This window comes from Aspergillus campestris (assembly GCF_002847485.1).
Source record: "Aspergillus campestris IBT 28561 chromosome Unknown P168scaffold_4, whole genome shotgun sequence".
Lineage (NCBI taxonomy): Eukaryota > Fungi > Ascomycota > Eurotiomycetes > Eurotiales > Aspergillaceae > Aspergillus > Aspergillus campestris.
In genome coordinates, this window is record NW_020194339.1 from 265,446 (window position 1) to 282,221 (window position 16,776).

Consider the following 16,776-nt stretch of genomic DNA (forward strand, 5'->3'; position numbering starts at 1 on the left):
ACGGAGCATTGCCCGGGGATGGGAAGATGGGGTTCTCTTCTGTTGAGTAGTGGATTGTGGATTGTGGATTGATTCATTGTTGCTCTGATTCTGCATGTGTATGAGGAGATGAGGGATCTCGAAGTGATATATGTTGCTGTATGACTACATGCCTACACATTGACCTGTCCACCCTGTGGTAGCATTCGTAGTAGTAGTGATATTAGTAGTAGTAGTAGTAGTAGTAGTAGCAGCATCGAGGCCGGATACGGATACGGATCCCACCGGATCCCAACGGGGCAAGATGCCGCGGTGGGCCTAGGGAGTCAGGCCATCATCACAAGCGACGCCTCGGCGACGGCAATCGATCCGGGTCGCGGTCGGCTGTCGGTAGTGGCGATTCATCGATTTTCTTATTTTTGAACGACTATATCTTAATACATATACATATTCCAATACATCTAACTGTTTTAATCGATACTTATATCTCCATATAGAAGTGCACAATTTTATGAAGAGAAAATAAGATCTTGTACGGCCAGAAGGGTCCACCAATCACAATCCATCTAATCATCAGCCGGAGACCGCTTTCCCTCTTTGGGCCTAGCGTCCCCCACCGCCTGGTTTTTTCCCCTTAGGTAATCCTATACCATCCTGAAACTTAAGGCCATTGATCATCTCTCCACTTTTTCCCTGATCTCTCGCTCTCTCTCTCTCTCTCTCTTCTCTTCGTCTTTCCTACTCTCTCTATCCCTCCCTATCTCTCTCTATCCCGAATTGCACCTTTCCTACCAAACAATGGAGTCCCTCCTCCAACAATCCCGCGCCATGTGCCCTTTCCTCAAGCGCACCTCCCCCGGCGCCCTCCGGACCCTCGCAACGGCCACCCGGCCCACCGCCAGCCCCGGCGGCGGCACCATGTCCAACCTGCAGGTTCTGGCCCGTCGCTGCCCCGTCATGAGCAAGGCTCTCGCTGTCCAGAGTGCCCGCTTGGCTGGCGCGAAGCGCTTTACTTCCGCCGCTGCGGGCGTCCCGGGACGGAACGTGCGCACTCAGCCCCGGAGGGATTTGCATGCTACTGCCGGTCCCGGGGCGAATTTGAGTCAGGGGGTTTACAAGAAGGAGGAGGCTCGGGCTGGTGAGTTTTCTATTTACTCCCGTAGTGGGACCATAATGAAGTGGCAATGCTAATTCAACCAGAACAACCCAAGTATACCCGTCCCAACCCCTCCCCCGGTCTCAACGTCGGTGCCGGCCCCCGTCCGCAGGCCCCCGCAACCGCCCGCTTCGATTATGGCGCCTTCTACCGTGGCGAGTTGGAGAAGAAACACCAGGACAAGTCGTACCGCTACTTCAACAACATCAATCGACTGGCCCGCGAGTTCCCCGCGCCCACACGGCCTCCCCCGAGGAGCGCGTGACCGTCTGGTGCTCCAACGACTACCTAGGCATGGGACGCAACCCCGAGGTCCTGGACACTATGCACCGCACCCTCGACACCTACGGTGCCGGCGCCGGCGGCACCCGCAACATCTCCGGCCACAACCAGCACGCCGTGGGCTTGGAGAACACCCTGGCCCGGCTGCACGGCAAGGACGGCGCCCTCGTCTTCAGCTCGTGCTACGTCGCCAACGACGCGACGCTGGCTACCCTCGGCAGCAAGATGCCCGACTGCGTCATCCTGTCCGACTCCCTAAACCACGCCTCCATGATCCAGGGCATCCGCCACTCGGGCGCCCGCAAGATGGTCTTCCGGCACAACGACATGGCCGATCTCGAGGCCAAGCTGGCCTCCCTGCCCGCCCACGTCCCCAAGATCATCGCCTTCGAGTCCGTCTACAGCATGTGCGGCTCCATCGCCCCGATCGAGCGCATCTGTGACCTAGCCGACCAGTACGGCGCCATCACCTTCCTCGACGAAGTCCACGCCGTCGGCATGTACGGCCCGCACGGCGCCGGCGTCGCCGAGCACCTCGACTACGAGGTCTACGCCTCGCAGGACACCCCCAACCCCCTCTCCACCCGCGGCACCATCATGGACCGCATCGACATCATCACCGGCACCCTGGGCAAGGCCTACGGCTGCGTCGGCGGCTACATCGCCGGTTCCGCCGCCCTAGTCGACACCATCCGCTCGCTGGCCCCGGGCTTCATCTTCACCACCTCCCTGCCCCCCGCCACCATGGCCGGCGCCGACGCCGCCATCCGCTACCAAGCCCGCCACCAGGGCGACCGTGTCCTGCAGCAGCTGCACACCCGCGCCGTCAAGGCCTCCCTCAGCGCGCACGACATCCCCGTCATCCCGAACCCCTCGCACATCGTGCCCCTCCTCGTCGGCGACGCCGAGCTCGCCAAGCAAGCCTCCGACCGCCTCCTCGACCAACACGGCATCTACGTCCAAGCCATCAACTACCCGACCGTGCCCCGCGGCGAGGAGCGCCTCCGCATCACCCCGACCCCCGGCCACGTCCAGGAACACCGCGACCACCTCGTCTCGGCCGTCCGCTCCGTCTGGCGCGACCTCGGCATCCGCCGCACCAGCGACTGGGCCGCCCAGGGCGGCTTCGTCGGCGTCGGCGTCCCCGGCGCTGAAGCTGCGAACGCCCCGATCTGGGATAACACCCAGCTGGGCCTGCAGCCGCACGAGACGGTCGACGCTGCTCTCGCGCGCGAGACTCCCGCTCCGGCGTCTATCCCCCGCATGCAAACCGGCGGCGCTCCCGTCAGTCCTGCGGCTGCGGGTATCGCCTCGGCTGTGGGCGTGGCTGCTTAGGTTAAACTGTACTGAGTTCAACTAAACTTATTTTCTCATGCGAGGTATATATTGCATCTGCATGATTAGATATTTTCTATTCATTCCTGTCTGTCTGGCATCACTGTGTATGTGGCATTAGTGTGATAGATGATGGGTGGGGAAAGTGCGGAACCGGACTGTCTTTACCGAGGATTGGGTTCTTGTAATTAATTAATTGATATCATGATTGACTTGATTTACATACTCAACTTTTGTTATATGTAGTGTTGATTTGTAGTAGTTTTTACTTGGTGTTCTGTGTGGAATACGGAATACATGTGCAGCCTATATGGGAGTACAGTGCTAGACCGGATTCTATACAGGAGGGAGGACAGATGCAGGCACTGACAGGCTGACAGACAGACAGACAGACAGACAGACAGACAAACAACCAGGCAAGTCATCAATCAAATAGCTTGCACTACCTAGTACCTACATCACAGAGTAGTTAGTACCCCATAGGTACTCCATAGCTAACCTCGGTAGGGCTTACCTTGAACAACCCAGATGATGAGCACAAGCCGTGAAACCAAGAAGCAACCAACCAGGCGGGCTTATTGTTTGCCGTTTGTCTCGGGGGTTGTCATTTACACCTTTTTGGGCCTTTTGGGTCGCTAGCTAGGTGGGTCGGTGGGTAGGTAGGTAGCAGGTAGCAGGCAGTAGGTAGGTAGGTTACCTGGTAGTAGGTGTAGAGTGTCTTGAGTCGGTGGTACGTAGATAAGGATACATACTTATTTCACTAGGAGAACCCAATCAAGATAAGCGCCGTCGAACGGATGGGATGCGCTCTCGCTGCGATGAAGAACAGTAGAAGAGAAGCGAAGAAGAGCATGTTGATGTTGGTTGTCTATGCTAGTTGGGTTGGGACGTGGGATGTTGAAGTCTATAGTAGTGATATAGCTTGGTAGGTCTGTCTTGTCAGAGAGGAAGACAATCCATTGTGGTGCTTCGCGATGGTACGTTGATAGTCTGCTCAATGCGGGAATTGAGAATACTCAGTTATACAAACTGCAATGGGAACCACGTAATTCACTGATGATCGCAATGGAAATGATAGGATTTGAGAATAGGGCAGGTAAATGATCACTATCAAGTGGTTGTAGTCTCGCAGACCTCGCCTTGTGGAGATGTTCTCTCAGATTTCTTCATGAGTCTTGAGACACTTTTATAGAAGAACAGTTTTATTCAACTGTCATCTTGATTTGTATTTATAGAAATGGGGATGGGATTCATACTCAATTCAATTTGACATTCAGCCTAGATATTGTTCTGCAGCTGTCAATTGAAAGTGGGTGGAAAACAGCATGACACATCTATACCTATCTACATTTATATCAGACTACCACGTCAGTATCATACAGGTCTACTAGTATTTGACTCACGATGTGGGTGGTATGTAACTTGCAGGGTATCAAGGGCAATATCTGCCGTACAATGTAGTAGATGGTGTGGCTGTCATCAACATGGCAAGTTTGGTTCTGTGAAACGTGAAGATATCTGGATCAGTGTAGATGTCATTGATCACCTCATCTGGGAGATAGAATCAGTGTATAAAGCCTTCTGGTGGATAATTTATCTTTTCTTGAAAGGGTTTACTACAGGAAATCTTGTTCCTCTCCTAAGATATCTATCTAGTACCATATCATCCATATCAGTCCCAACCCTAATCCATCCTAACCATCAATCCACCAAAATAATACAATGCAAACAATAATCTACCACCCCACCTATACCCAATCCATCCCCGCAGGCATGGCAACAGGAAGCACCCTCCACAGCCACGGCCACTGGATGCCAGAGAACATGCACCTCCGCCGCGCCTGGCTCTCGCACCTCCTCGACAAGACCAAAGCCGAGATCCCCCCCAAACTAGGCGCCTCCCCCAACCCAGTCAAAGCCTTCCAAGAGCTGATCGAAAACGACTCCACCCTCTACATGCTGGCAATCTCCATGTTCGACGAGATCCCCCAAAAGGCACCCTACGACAGGGACCCCACCACCCTCAAGAAGCAAGTCCGCAGCTACAAAACAATGCTCTACCTCTTCTCCACCCTCCTCACCCAAGTCCCCGAGTACTTCCTCAACGAGGCCGAAGACTCCAACATCCCCAGCGGCCTCATCGGCTTCCCCTTCAACATCATCCTCGACTGGCCCATGGGCACCCCCAGCGGCCGCCAATTCTTCCTCGACCCGCGCGTCAACACCCACCTCAAAGAAATCCTCTCCTACTGGAACGCCTTCCTCCAAGACCCCAACGCAGAAACCTCCGATCCAGCCGGAGGCAACAAAGCCCTCATCGCCGCAGGCTGGGGCTCCCAAAAAGCCATCTCCCAACTCGAACAAAAAGCCAACCAGTCCAACCCCCCCGGCATGGACCCCAAACGCTTCACAGACCTCTTCGAGCACCCCGCCGCCGGCACCCCCAGAACTTCTTTAACTACCCGCACTGGGACGCGTTCTTCACGCGGAAATTCAAACCCGGGATTCGCCCCGTCGATGACGACGCCGCCGTCGTCAACGCCTGCGAATCATTCCCCCTCGCCTTCGACACGGATATCTCCCGCCGCTCGACCTTCTGGCTCAAGGACGCCCCGTACTCGCTATACGACATGCTAGGCGCCACGCACGATCACCACGTTAAATACTACGTTAACAAATTCATCGGCGGGGCCGTCTACCAGGCTTTCCTCAGCGCAGACTCCTACCACTGCTGGAATGCCCCCGTCACAGGGAAAGTCATGTACCGCAACGTCTTCCCAGGCACATACTACGCCGAGACCCCCGCGTCTGGGTTCGGGGGATCGAGCGGGCCCGACCCCGCCGGTCCGGACCTATCCCAGCGGTATATAACGCATATCGCCGCGCGGGGCGTCCTCGTCATCGATACGGATAGAAAGTATGGTGGAGCTGGGATCGGGCTTGTTGCTTTCGTGCCGGTTGGGATGTCGGAGGTGTCGACTTGTGAGTGGGAGATGCCGGGGACGGATGTTGGTGAGATTGTTGCTAAGGGGGATGTGGTTGGGGCGTTTCATGGGGGTGGGTCGACGCATTGTTTGGTTTTTGAGAGGGGGGCGGTTGAGAGGCTGGGGTTTAATTCGAGGGCGGAGTTTCCGGAGACGGCGACGGTGAATTTGGGGGTGGGTTCTTGGTTGGCGAGGAAGGTTTTGGATTGGAGTTAGGATTGGATTGGGATTTGATATTTGGGTTGGGATTTAGGATTAGGTTGGGTAGAGAGTTTGGTATAGAACTCAGTATAGGATTAGTGTAGGATATGGGATTTTATATATGATTTGATATAGGATCCAATATTAGGGTTTGTGGATCAGTGTTAGATGTCCAGCTAGACTGAACTCACTTTGAAATGTTTCTTGAAGACAAAGTTATGTCAATGTAGATGATACCACTGTGGTATCGTTCGACTACGCCGAGGACGTTCCCTCTATACTATAAACCATGTGTGAATCAAAGTAGTGATACAGCTTGCCCTCAAGCGCAACAGAACAAATCTATAAATTATAAACAGCTATACACATGCACCTTCAACGCCAGAACCACTTTTCTCCCCCTTCTCCTTATCTCTTTCTTACTTCTTACTCAAGAAAGTAAGAAGACTACCGCCTCCCACCCCGACTCACCCTCGGAAACTCAACCGGAATCTTCAATCGCGCCACGCGTCTGGCGGCCGCCTCCGCCTTCCCGCCCTTAATCCCCCACTTGGCGAACTCCGACTCCCGCGGCTTGTCCACGCGACAGCCCAGCTCGCGGAAATACTGCGTGATGCTGGCGTTGTCCAGACGCAGGTCGTCGCGCAGATCCGACGGGTCCGTCGCCAGCTCGTTGGACGCGTTGCCGCCCTGCGTGCTGGCGCCGCCGTCGCGCTCAGGCTGGGGAGGGATGTGCAGGGACAGCGCGCAGATGGTCGTGTGCAGGAGCGTGACGTCGTTCTTGGACATCGATGACCCCTGGGGCGCGAAGCGGCGGCGGATCGCGTCGATGATGGGGTCGGGCAGGGTTGCTGTGGCGGGCGTTGTCTCGTCTTCGTCTTTGGCGGTGGCGCCGCCGGTGGAGGAGGAGAGGACGCGGCGGAGGTCGTCGCGCGTGGGCAGTCGCTTGCTGCCCGGTCCGCTGTCGCGGCCGCCGGAGCGGAGCGAGCGCGCGAACTCGAGGAGCACGAAGATGAAGCGGAGGAGCTGCAGGTGGGTCGTGTTGCCGGAGTGCACGACGGCTTCGACGCGTCGCGACACGTACCGCGAGGTGGTTGACACTGCCTCGCCGGCGTTGACGCTGCCGGTCCAGTCTTTGAGGCCGGGGAGTTGGCGCAGCGTGGCCAGTCCGTTCGGCACGAGGTTGTCGATCGGGTACACGTCGGACGGGTGGGATGCCTCCAGGTTGGCTTGCGGGACGGGCTTGGCGGCTTGCACCTGGGCCTGCACGGCGGCTGCCTTGGAGGCCAGGTCGGTGGCAGAGTCGGTGGGCATGGCCGACAGGATGGCCGTTTCGGCGGCCACTGCGGCGCCGGCGGGGGCGTTGGACAGTTGGGCGTTTTCAGCCATGGACTGGGCCGCTTTGCGGGATTGTTTCGTGCCGAAGGTGTTGGTGAGTTCGGTGCGTTGAGCGCGGATGTTTTTCTACATCATTAGTTTTTCTCTCTAGAGGTAGGAGGGCAATGGATGTCATGAAACAACCACTGAGAAAGGAACATACCACCATCTCATCCTCACTCTCACTCTCCTCCTCATCCACATGCTTCAACGTCCTCACAGCCCCCCTCACCACCATGCGCCGCACCTCCACAAACTCCCACGTCTTCTTCTCAGCATCCAACACCGCAACGTAGTGCTTCAGCTGGGAGTCCGCATCCTCGTTCGACTCGCGCCCCACGAAATCCAGCTTCGGGTGCTCCGACGATTGCAGCAGCAGCTCTGACGACACGATGCCCTGGTTCCGCGAGGAGGAAGAGGAGGGGGCGGCGCGGTTCTTGACGTAGGGTTTGAGGTTGATGTTTCCGGAGGTTTTCAATCCGGGAGTTGTTGCTTTGATTGTTAGTATTTTTTTCTTTTCTTCTTTCTTCTCCTTTCCTTTCCCCTCTCCTGCCAACCTTTCACATTATAACCAATTGGGAGAAAAAAAAAAAAAAGAACATACTGATAACAGGCGCCAACTCGCTATCATCCTTGAGCACACTCACGGCCAGCGGAGGCAGCTCGCGCGGATCCAGCGCGGTCTTCTTGCTGGGCCGCTCATGGCGATCTGAGGCGCGCTTGCGCTTCTTTTCGATCTTGTCAGAGCCCATCTTGCCTGGTGATTTGTGGATTGGGGTGAGAAGGACGGAGGAGTCGAGTTGAATTGTTGCTTGGCGGGAGAAAAAAATGTCAAAAAACTGCCGGGCGGAAAATCCGACTCCGCTCGGAAGGCGGAGAGCGTTCTGAGTGTCTGATACGCCAATGCTACTATGACCTAGGCACTTTTGAGGTATGCACGGTAAGGCATTCCACGCACAATACTTATTTATGATGAATTGCATCATGAACTACTCATTATTCCTACGATAACTACAAGAAGATATATAGAGTATTCACGATTTTGTGTTATTGGGTAGATTTAAATAAACACTCAAAGGACCTCTCCATAACTCTGCACCCAGACCCCCAACCGAAGTCAGAAACCCAGTCACAGAATCACAGTTGACCAGTTCCGTACGAAAAACTCAAGGACCAGAGAATTAACAGCAAAAACCATCCATCCACTGACCCCTCCAACCCCACCAAACACTGGTACCACTCCGAGACAAAAAGAGGACATAAGTCTCACAATCCGATCGTAAAAATAGTCGATAGTCGAACTCGTTGAAAATGGGCCCCGAGGGATTGGATCATCGTATGGTGTCGAACGATAAGACCCCGAATTCGACAGTAAAGAGAAAAAAGACCAGATAGGCCCCGTTGGAGTGGCCGGAGCAACGCACGCAGCAAGAAACGATCATTCAAACGTCGTCACGTCGTCGGTATTGTATCATGTTCAGCGTTCAACCTGAGCTTTCGCACGAGAAGCTGAGATGGAGTGGGCGAGTCATTTACTTGCTGTAGCATCGTTAGCATTCTTCATTCTTTGATTCATTCCCGCTGGGTTGGATTGAGCTCACCTTCTGGCCCTCATCTTTCTTCTCTTACGCTTGAGGCGACGAACGCGCTTCTTTCTCCACTTGGCTCTCATCTTCGTAGATTCTAATCGTAGTTAGTATACTCTTTCTCTCAATCCCTTATGGAAAGGGAAGCGGCCCAGTATAGGCTGGAGAGGCACTCACTCTGCGATGATGAGGGAGAAGGATGGTTGCAAGAAAGACGGAGAACGCAGGCCCGCGAGCTTCTTGTGTGCGCCGTGGCTGACTCAGCCAGTAGTGCCGCTAAGGGCTCGCTAGTGCGGCGAGGGCGCTGATTGGCCCGTGGGCGGCACTTTACCGAGTGTGGTGATTACGTCAGCCGGTGATATCACGGGTTGGCTCCACCCGGTCTGTGCTGGGAGTTGTTCGGCGGGGTGTAGATATTGTACTGTGTGGACCGCTGATTGGGTCTGTTTCTTTGTATTTCCATTGAGTTCATTGTTTGATTTTTATTGTTTTTTTTCGATATTTATTTTTATTTTTGATTGTGGTGTTGTGGATGTGTTTGTGTGTGGTGAGTGGTGATGTAGCCATGCTGAGCTTGTTGGGTATAGCAAGGTAGTATCCATGATTGAGTGTCGTGTGCCATTACGTTGCTGTTCTAGAGCTAAAGCTTAAAGTTAGCTTAATGTGCGGTCGTACGATAATCTCTTACTCAGTCTCTACATATCTACTATAGGACAATCAGTATCCTCAATACAGTAGAGTAATCCCTTCCAGTATCTATATTATAATCCCCTAACATCAGTATACCCATCCAAGACTAATATGCATAGCGATAGTTCACAGCCATATCTCCAAGGAGCTCCTGGTTCTGGTCCTGCTCCTCAGGCGCCGTCCCGTTGGCCGCTAGCCGGTCCCGTCGCCGATTCTCCATCCAGATAGCCACGAAATACGAGATGCAGCATGCCGCCGAAAAGCTGAGGAAGGACACACTGATGATGTAGCCATTGCGGTACAACGGGTCGTCCTTCTTCAAGAATGAATACGTCGCGATAATGCCCCCAACTGCAAGTGTCAGTGGACATGCTTGCTGTATATAACTATCGGTCAAAATGATAGATGGTCAAACTCACCATTACCGAATCCAATCTGCCACGCCGTACCTACACCCCGCCGCCGGTGTCCTCCGAGGTTCATGACGAACCAGCAGACAACCACCGGCATGGCGCTGTAGCAGCCGCAGGTGATCATGAACAGAGCCCCGTATTGGACCTGGCGGTTTTCGATCCCGTGCACGTTCAGCAGGATCGCGAAGCCCGCCATGGCGATTAACATGGGAATGATGGTGAATGCAAACCGATGGCGTAGCTTATCGGACAGGATGGCGATGAGCATTGAGAAGCCCCAGGCTGCTGCCCATGGGGGAATCGAGTACAGCTGGGTCATGATGGCTGGCTTGAGGTTAGTGATGGCATCAGTCAAGTCGAACGCATACGTACGGGTGTAGCCAAAGTTCCTGATGATCGTTGGTGCGAAGAACGCATAGCCTGTGTTGTGTTAGCCAGGTGTATTCTCCCATATCCTTCAAGAGCAATAGGGCCTCGGAGGCATCCACGGCTTGACTCGAAAGTATTGATAGAATGAGTAGGCTTACCATAAGCTGTAACAATCTGCCCGAAATACATCAACCCCCCGATGAAGATCTTATCTGCTGCCAATTAGCACCACCCAACAGCTCTCGCTTTCTTCCCTTCCAAACTCACAGTCCTTGAATACATTCAACACACCACGCCAGGTCAATACCGTTTCATGCCCCGCATCACCCACATCCTCAGCCAGCTTGACCCGGAGGAACTCGCGCTCCTCGTCAGTAAGCCACTTAGACTCCTCGGGAAAGTCAGGGAGCATGAAGAACAAGGCAAACGAGACGAGGCAGGTCAAAAGACCCTCGAATATGAACACCCACCGCCAGCCGTTGTATCCTCTAATACCTCCCATTTTGCCAAGTCCGCTGGCCAACAGGCCCCCAAAGGCGCCGGCTAGCGTCGTGGAGCTGAAGAAGAAGGTGAATCGCTTTTGGGCCTCGCTGCGCTTGTACCACATTCCCAGTAGATAGAAACCTGTGCCGATTTTAGTACTTTAGGTTAGAACCCAGCATGGGAAAGGCGGAACATACATCCCGGGAACATGCCCGTCTCAAACATGCCTACAATTCCACGCGTTAGCAGCGCTATATATACTGTGACAACGGGCTTCATATCGCACCTAGAAACCAACGCGTCGTCATCAAACCACCCCAACTGGTAACCAAACCCTGGAAAATAGTCACGAGACCAAAAAGGAACATGCACATCGACACTACCACGCATCTGTCTGTCAGCTCCTGCGTCGATCAAAAAGGACAAACAAACATACACCACACATGCGGCTTAAGCTTCTTCAGCAAAATATTCGACGGAATCTTCACAGTCCCATTAGCGCCCTGCTCTCTCGCCGTCCATGCGGCAGTCGCGCCGAGCAAAACCTGCCTCGAAGATCACGTAGGGGACGAAGAAGATCGTGAGCGCCGTGTTGTACTTGGTTCCTTCGACGATGCCCAGGTCTTCTGGGAGTCCGAGCACCGCTGCGTTGCTGATGTTTACCCTAGTAGCCACCCCGAGGTCAATTCATATCCTAAAGAAGAGCCAAGACAGCCAGGACAGCTCATACCGGTCGAGGAACGCCAAAAGGTACATGACACACAGACAGGGCACCAGGTGCCAGTCGATCTTGGCCATGAGCCTGCGCTCCGTGGTCTGAGTGAGACGCGGTAGACCCGGGGGTTGGGTCTGCGTCTGGAATTGGCTCTCCTCCGGTTCATCGTCGATGCCGATATGCTCTAATTAGTCCGTGCGAGTCAGTGTTCACCCCAGACAAGACAGGTTCTGGTTCTGTACAGACCTTTGAACTTCATGGTGTTCGTTTGATTCAATCCGTACGTGTCTCGGTGGTATCTTTGGCGGTTATAACCGGAGACGCGCGAATGTCACGATAGACCGGTGCCCTGGACTGAAAATGACTCAACTGTAGAGGGAAAGGCGGAAGCAAGGATGAAGGCTGACAGCAAACCACGCAGAGCCTGACAGCGGAGAAGAGAATGGGGGGAAGAATAGAACAACAGGAACAACCCAAGCCAAACGACAAGATAAGAAAACCAAATGAAACGTCAGAAGAGGAGAGAAGAAAAGGTAAAAAAAAGTACAGCCAAAAATAACCCCGACAGCCATCATTCAAGGCCCCCAATCCCTGAAGCAACCTCGCGGACTATTATCAACCATTGGACATCGTGTCTCCGCACGGCGTCCTCCGGTGCTCTCGCAGCCCAACTCGCTAGCCTGATCCCGGCAATTAGTGCGAGGACTTTTGGTGGATATGTTCGGTTTGAATCGCCGTTGTATACTCCGTACGTGTTTATTCAATTCTAATATCGAACGGTCCGATCTAGATGACAACTCCAGATGAAAGTTCGACCCACAGTCGAGATTTCCCCGCAAATACCGAGCAATACCGGAATACGCGGCGGTTACCGGTGGGTCGGATTATGTAATATATCCCCTCTCCGTCCGGTCACATGCCCGTTGTCACATGGTCTGGGCCTCTCCAGCTTCATTTCGTGTTGATCTCCGTCAACGGCTCTGATAATCCCTACATCGCCTGGGGAAGGTGTCCAGCTGTCGTGTCGACGGGCCCGGGACGTGGATGGGAGATCCCACCACAGATCCAGATGCTCCTATAACTTGGCTTCCACAGAATAGATCCGAATATCATACAGATAAGAACAGTCACCCTCTAATCGTCATACCAATCTCCGGGATTGAGAAACACATGCTAGGGTAGGAAGAGGATTTCGACAGAAGAAGAGAATCAAAGAAAAAAGAAAAGTCATAACATAAAGGTGACGACGCCTTGATGCTCTACGCGGCGGATCCCTCGGGCAGTGGCTCATGAACTGCCTTCCCCCACGCCTGCTCAAACGTCGAGTCACCCCCGGACGAGATATGATGGTACCCATCCTCCTCGGCCGTCTCGATCTCCTCGCGATCGACCAGGACAGGCGCCACGTACGATGCAGAGTCGGACCCGGTCCCGTCGGCAGGCTCCGCGCCCAGGGACTCCGCCTTTGCTGCCGACCCCAGCAGCTCCTGGTCGAAATTCGAGCTGTAGACTACCGCGGCAAACGCCTCCAGCTCGCGCACGCCTTGGTCCATGGCCGCCAGGTAAAGGTTGGGCGGGTTGGTGCCGTTCCCGATGACATGGGCCTGGCGGGCCATCACGGCCAGCACGTTCGCCAGCTTGGCCCGGGGCTCGACCGTGGGGACCACCGTGGCCACGGAGGTGAACGATCGGGGGTCGGTTTCGGACGCGGACGTCTTGAAGGCGTCCGCCGTGCACTGCCGGATCAAGGTCTCAAAGGACTCGTTGTTCAGGAGCGTCAGGACGCGCGTGAAGGTGGGAGACTCGATCAGGTCGGCCGTCTCGTCGATGAGGTGGCGCAAGGCCGATGTGGTCTGGGCGGAGGTTGGTTCTGTCACCCCCAGAACTCCCGAGTCCTCCAACAGCTGATCTTCCTCCTCGCGGGGGGGAAGCAGGTAGGCCAGCCATTTCCGACTCCTATCGAAATTAGTCCATGCTCGATACAAGGAATACAAATGTGGGGGAAACCTACTTTCGCTCCTCCTCGGTCTTGCCCTCGACCCGTTTCCGGACTTCCAGCGCCAGCTCCGACAGTTTCGGCAACGCGATATCCTCCCGGGGGTTGAGCGAGCCGAAGACCTCGGTCACAGCCGCCTGTACCTCCTGCATAAGCTCCTTCCAGCCGCGGTGCAAGAGCCACCAGCTGAACGCCAGATATCGCCGGTTGGTCTCAAAGTCATTGCCCAAGGTCTGCGTGAGGTCATCGTCGTCATGGTCCTCCAGGCGAATCGTCGGGGTATCGGCCGGGGGCGTGGCCAGAGAGATGACGCTGGACAGGTAGTTCCGACGGCCGAGGAGGTTGAGTTGGATTCGGGTGAAGATGGTCAGCAGGGAGAGGGTGTAGATGAGAGTAAAGGCGCGCGTAATTGCTGTAGTTGGTTAGCGTCGATCCTGGCGTTATGTCCCCAGTCCCTTTCCCATTCTCCTTCCATACACCAGGCATCACCAGGAATGGGTGGCATACAAGTAATCTTGACTTCATTCCAGAGCTGGGTTTTGTTCCGCTTCGGCTGAGCCGCTCCTTCGCCTTCCAAAGCCGACTCCCCTAACTGGCTCGCCCGGACGAACCCTTCACTCTGCAAGCTAGACAAGCTCCGTCGATCATCCTCGGGCAGGCTGGGCGCGACGGAGCTCATATCAGAGGAGCCTGTCCCTTCGCCGACATTCAGCCGAGCCAGCCTCTCGGCCCGTTTCTTCTGCAATTCCTTGGTCAGGTCCTCCACGGGCAACGCTTCCAAAATATCCTCGGTCGCGGTGGGCAGGAGAGCCAAGACGGTATAGGTGCAATCGGTCTGATTCTGTTCGAAGCGACGTCGCAGACTAAACAACGGTCAGGTCAGAATGGGGGGTTACTCGAGTGGTTTGGGAGAGAATAGGGCGCTCACTTTTCCCGGGCGATTCGGTCACTGCTCATGCGTTCTCGCGCCTCGGAGATCTTGTTCAAGACATATTGACCGGCGAGATAGCCCGCTCCGATGACGCCGGCGCCAATAGCGAGGCCCTTGCGATTGCGCCGGAACCAGCGCCTGGTGGCCCCAATCATGACGGAGCCAAGATCGAGGGGGGCGTTGCAGAATGGGATGTATCAGAGCTGATCGAGTGGATTTTTTTGCTGACGGAGAAGAGATATTATAAATAGATGTCTTGTAGAAGTCAATCCGATGAGATGGGAGGACGAAAAGGGGGAAAGGAGTATGGAAGGGAGAAGGAGAAGAAAAGACGAAGCTCGGATGAGATGAGGTTGGTCGGGGAAGAATGAATGGGGCAGCGCGGCCTCGGCTAAACTGATCAGTCCAGTTGATCAACATGGACCTCTCATGTAGGGGCTACAGCCTAGGTACCACAGTGGAGAATCTTATTCAAATATTGTTTGAGCGTCGCAAAGCTCAGTTTCTTCCAGACGAGAGAGTCTCCAAGTATAAAGATCTGGGGTGGAGAGACGAGACCGAGTATGTCGAGGATGCAGTATACACGAAGAAGCATATGCGTGGTGATGAGCCGAGTGCCACCTTAGGCATCGATACGGTAACGATACATCGACACCTTATCTTACTGACACTTTCGCTCAATCAACTTACGTTATCTTTTTATCTCTCACGAGGGGCAAATCTTCTTTCTTTCATTCTCTGTCTCCTCATTCTGTCTCCTCATTCTCTCCCCCTCTCTCTCTTCTCCTCTTTGTCCGTATCCTCTTCTCAATATGCATTCATGGATGTCTAGTATAACAGACTAACCCCCCCCCCATCATCCATTATCCATCCAGCGATGGGTCCTCTATAAGCCCCTCTATGTCATCATAGACCAGATTGCAATCCACTCCTCCAATAATCTCCTTGCTCCTCCTCATCTTCACCTTGTTCCTCCATTTAACATCCAGTCAATCTTTTCTCTTTCAGCCCTCTATCCTGTTCAAATACCTTCCTTTCGCTATATAACCCGCCCTCAGAACAGGTCACCCCATATCCACCCTTCTTCTCCCTCCCCAGAGACCCCTGGCCCCAGGGTCCCTACCTGTCCCCAACCATGGAGCCCCGCAGGACCCCTCCAGAGTACTTCCTGGAGATCTTCGCCGATAAAACCACCGTCCGAGATGTTTTGAAAGGTACCTACACCTACCTATTTACCGTAACCTCCTTTCTTCCTCCTTCGCGCCTCCCTATCTCTCCCCCCCAATACCTATGCTATGACACCCCGCCAATAGACAGATCTGACCCCCACAGGCGTCCTCAACCTAATCTTCTTCCATCGCTACTTCCCCTGCATCCGTCCCAAAACCTTCGACGTCCTAGACTTTACCCTCCCCGTCATCAACGACGTCGACCTCGAAACCCTCATCGACTCGCGCATCAGCACCCTCGTCCGCCAACACGCCACCTCCGCAGCGAGTACCCACGACGGCGCCGGCGCCGGCGGTGGCGGAAGCGGAGGCGGCGTGCGCGGCCGCATGGCCGTCGAATTCTACGAGAAGAAGCGGCGACGCTCGGGGTTATGGTTTGGGGGGTTAGCAGGGAAGGGCGAGGAAGAGGTCTGCTGGGAGGTGTGGAACTTGGATGTGACCATCGCGACCCCGCGAACAGAGTCAGGTATTCTCCATTCTATCTACCCAGCGCTACAAGCAAGGGGTGGACCCAGCAAATATGCTAACAGGTCAACAACAGAACGCGCCAAAGTCCGCAAAGCCATGGAAAACATGCTCCAAAAAGCCGCCCTCAAGATCCTCACCGTCGTCAACCGCGACAAAGACCACATCCCGCCCATCACCACCAGCGACTCCAACCCTTTCCCCTACCGCGTCGTAGTCAACCCGCGCACAGACGGCTGGCAGAACCGGTTTGGGCTGTACTGATCATCAGCCACATACATCCATATATCCACACCTACATTGTTGACGACTTTTCATGACCTTATGCGAAGCAATCATTGCGTTTGATTCCTACTCCTGCTCCGACTTGTTACTCTGGGCTACGGTACCCGGTGTAGCGTGATGTCGGTATATAGAAAGAAAGAAAGAAAGAAAGAAAGAAAGAACTCGCTTTTACGATATCCTGTCTCGTCTCTTTTTGCTGCTGTTCAATTTTATCTATGTCTTCTAGCTCGGGTTTTTCCTGTACATTACTACTCATACGTCCTGAATACTACTACCAGAATTTAAATCCACCCAGAAAAA

The 16,776-nt window shown here is 54.4% G+C and overlaps 5 protein-coding genes across 5 annotated transcripts; 3 read left to right on the top strand and 2 right to left on the bottom strand.

The window, feature by feature from the left end:
- Positions 1-475: 475 nt before the first annotated feature.
- On the top strand, positions 476-2,973 carry hemA (5-aminolevulinic acid synthase HemA). The gene is made up of 3 exons (XM_024836890.1): positions 476-1,117; positions 1,180-1,287; positions 1,362-2,973. Exons 1-3 carry the CDS (start codon positions 778-780, stop codon positions 2,750-2,752), a joined length of 1,839 nt encoding a protein of 612 aa, XP_024694012.1. The 5' UTR covers positions 476-777; the 3' UTR covers positions 2,753-2,973.
- Positions 2,974-4,361: 1,388 nt separating this feature from the next.
- Positions 4,362-6,105, top strand: P168DRAFT_303220 (phosphatidylserine decarboxylase family protein; the record flags this gene model as incomplete). The annotated part of the gene is made up of 3 exons (XM_024838728.1): positions 4,362-5,127; positions 5,166-5,910; positions 6,073-6,105. Exons 1-3 carry the CDS (start codon positions 4,475-4,477, stop codon positions 6,103-6,105), a joined length of 1,431 nt encoding a protein of 476 aa, XP_024694013.1. The 5' UTR covers positions 4,362-4,474.
- Positions 6,106-6,295: 190 nt separating this feature from the next.
- On the bottom strand, positions 6,296-8,098 carry P168DRAFT_265870 (DNA-directed RNA polymerase I subunit RPA49). Its single transcript, XM_024834938.1, has 3 exons — positions 7,919-8,098; positions 7,478-7,806; positions 6,296-7,401 (listed from the first exon to the last, which is right to left on the bottom strand). Exons 1-3 carry the CDS (start codon positions 8,064-8,066, stop codon positions 6,385-6,387), a joined length of 1,494 nt encoding a protein of 497 aa, XP_024694014.1. The 5' UTR covers positions 8,067-8,098; the 3' UTR covers positions 6,296-6,384.
- A 1,598-nt stretch (positions 8,099-9,696) lies between these two features.
- On the bottom strand, positions 9,697-14,652 carry P168DRAFT_295881 (MFS transporter; the record flags this gene model as incomplete). Its single annotated transcript, XM_024838074.1, has 14 exons — positions 9,697-9,941; positions 10,010-10,331; positions 10,372-10,423; positions 10,531-10,579; positions 10,640-10,996; positions 11,053-11,082; positions 11,142-11,234; positions 11,292-11,337; positions 11,405-11,519; positions 11,586-11,710; positions 13,085-13,526; positions 13,582-13,978; positions 14,074-14,429; positions 14,495-14,652. 14 exons carry the CDS (start codon positions 14,650-14,652, stop codon positions 9,697-9,699), a joined length of 2,787 nt encoding a protein of 928 aa, XP_024694015.1.
- A 591-nt stretch (positions 14,653-15,243) lies between these two features.
- On the top strand, positions 15,244-16,767 carry P168DRAFT_250028 (autophagy-related protein 101). Its single transcript, XM_024834198.1, has 3 exons — positions 15,244-15,711; positions 15,830-16,192; positions 16,268-16,767. The coding sequence occupies exons 1-3, from the start codon at positions 15,633-15,635 to the stop codon at positions 16,453-16,455; spliced, it is 630 nt and encodes a 209-aa protein (XP_024694016.1). The 5' UTR covers positions 15,244-15,632; the 3' UTR covers positions 16,456-16,767.
- Positions 16,768-16,776: the final 9 nt, after the last annotated feature.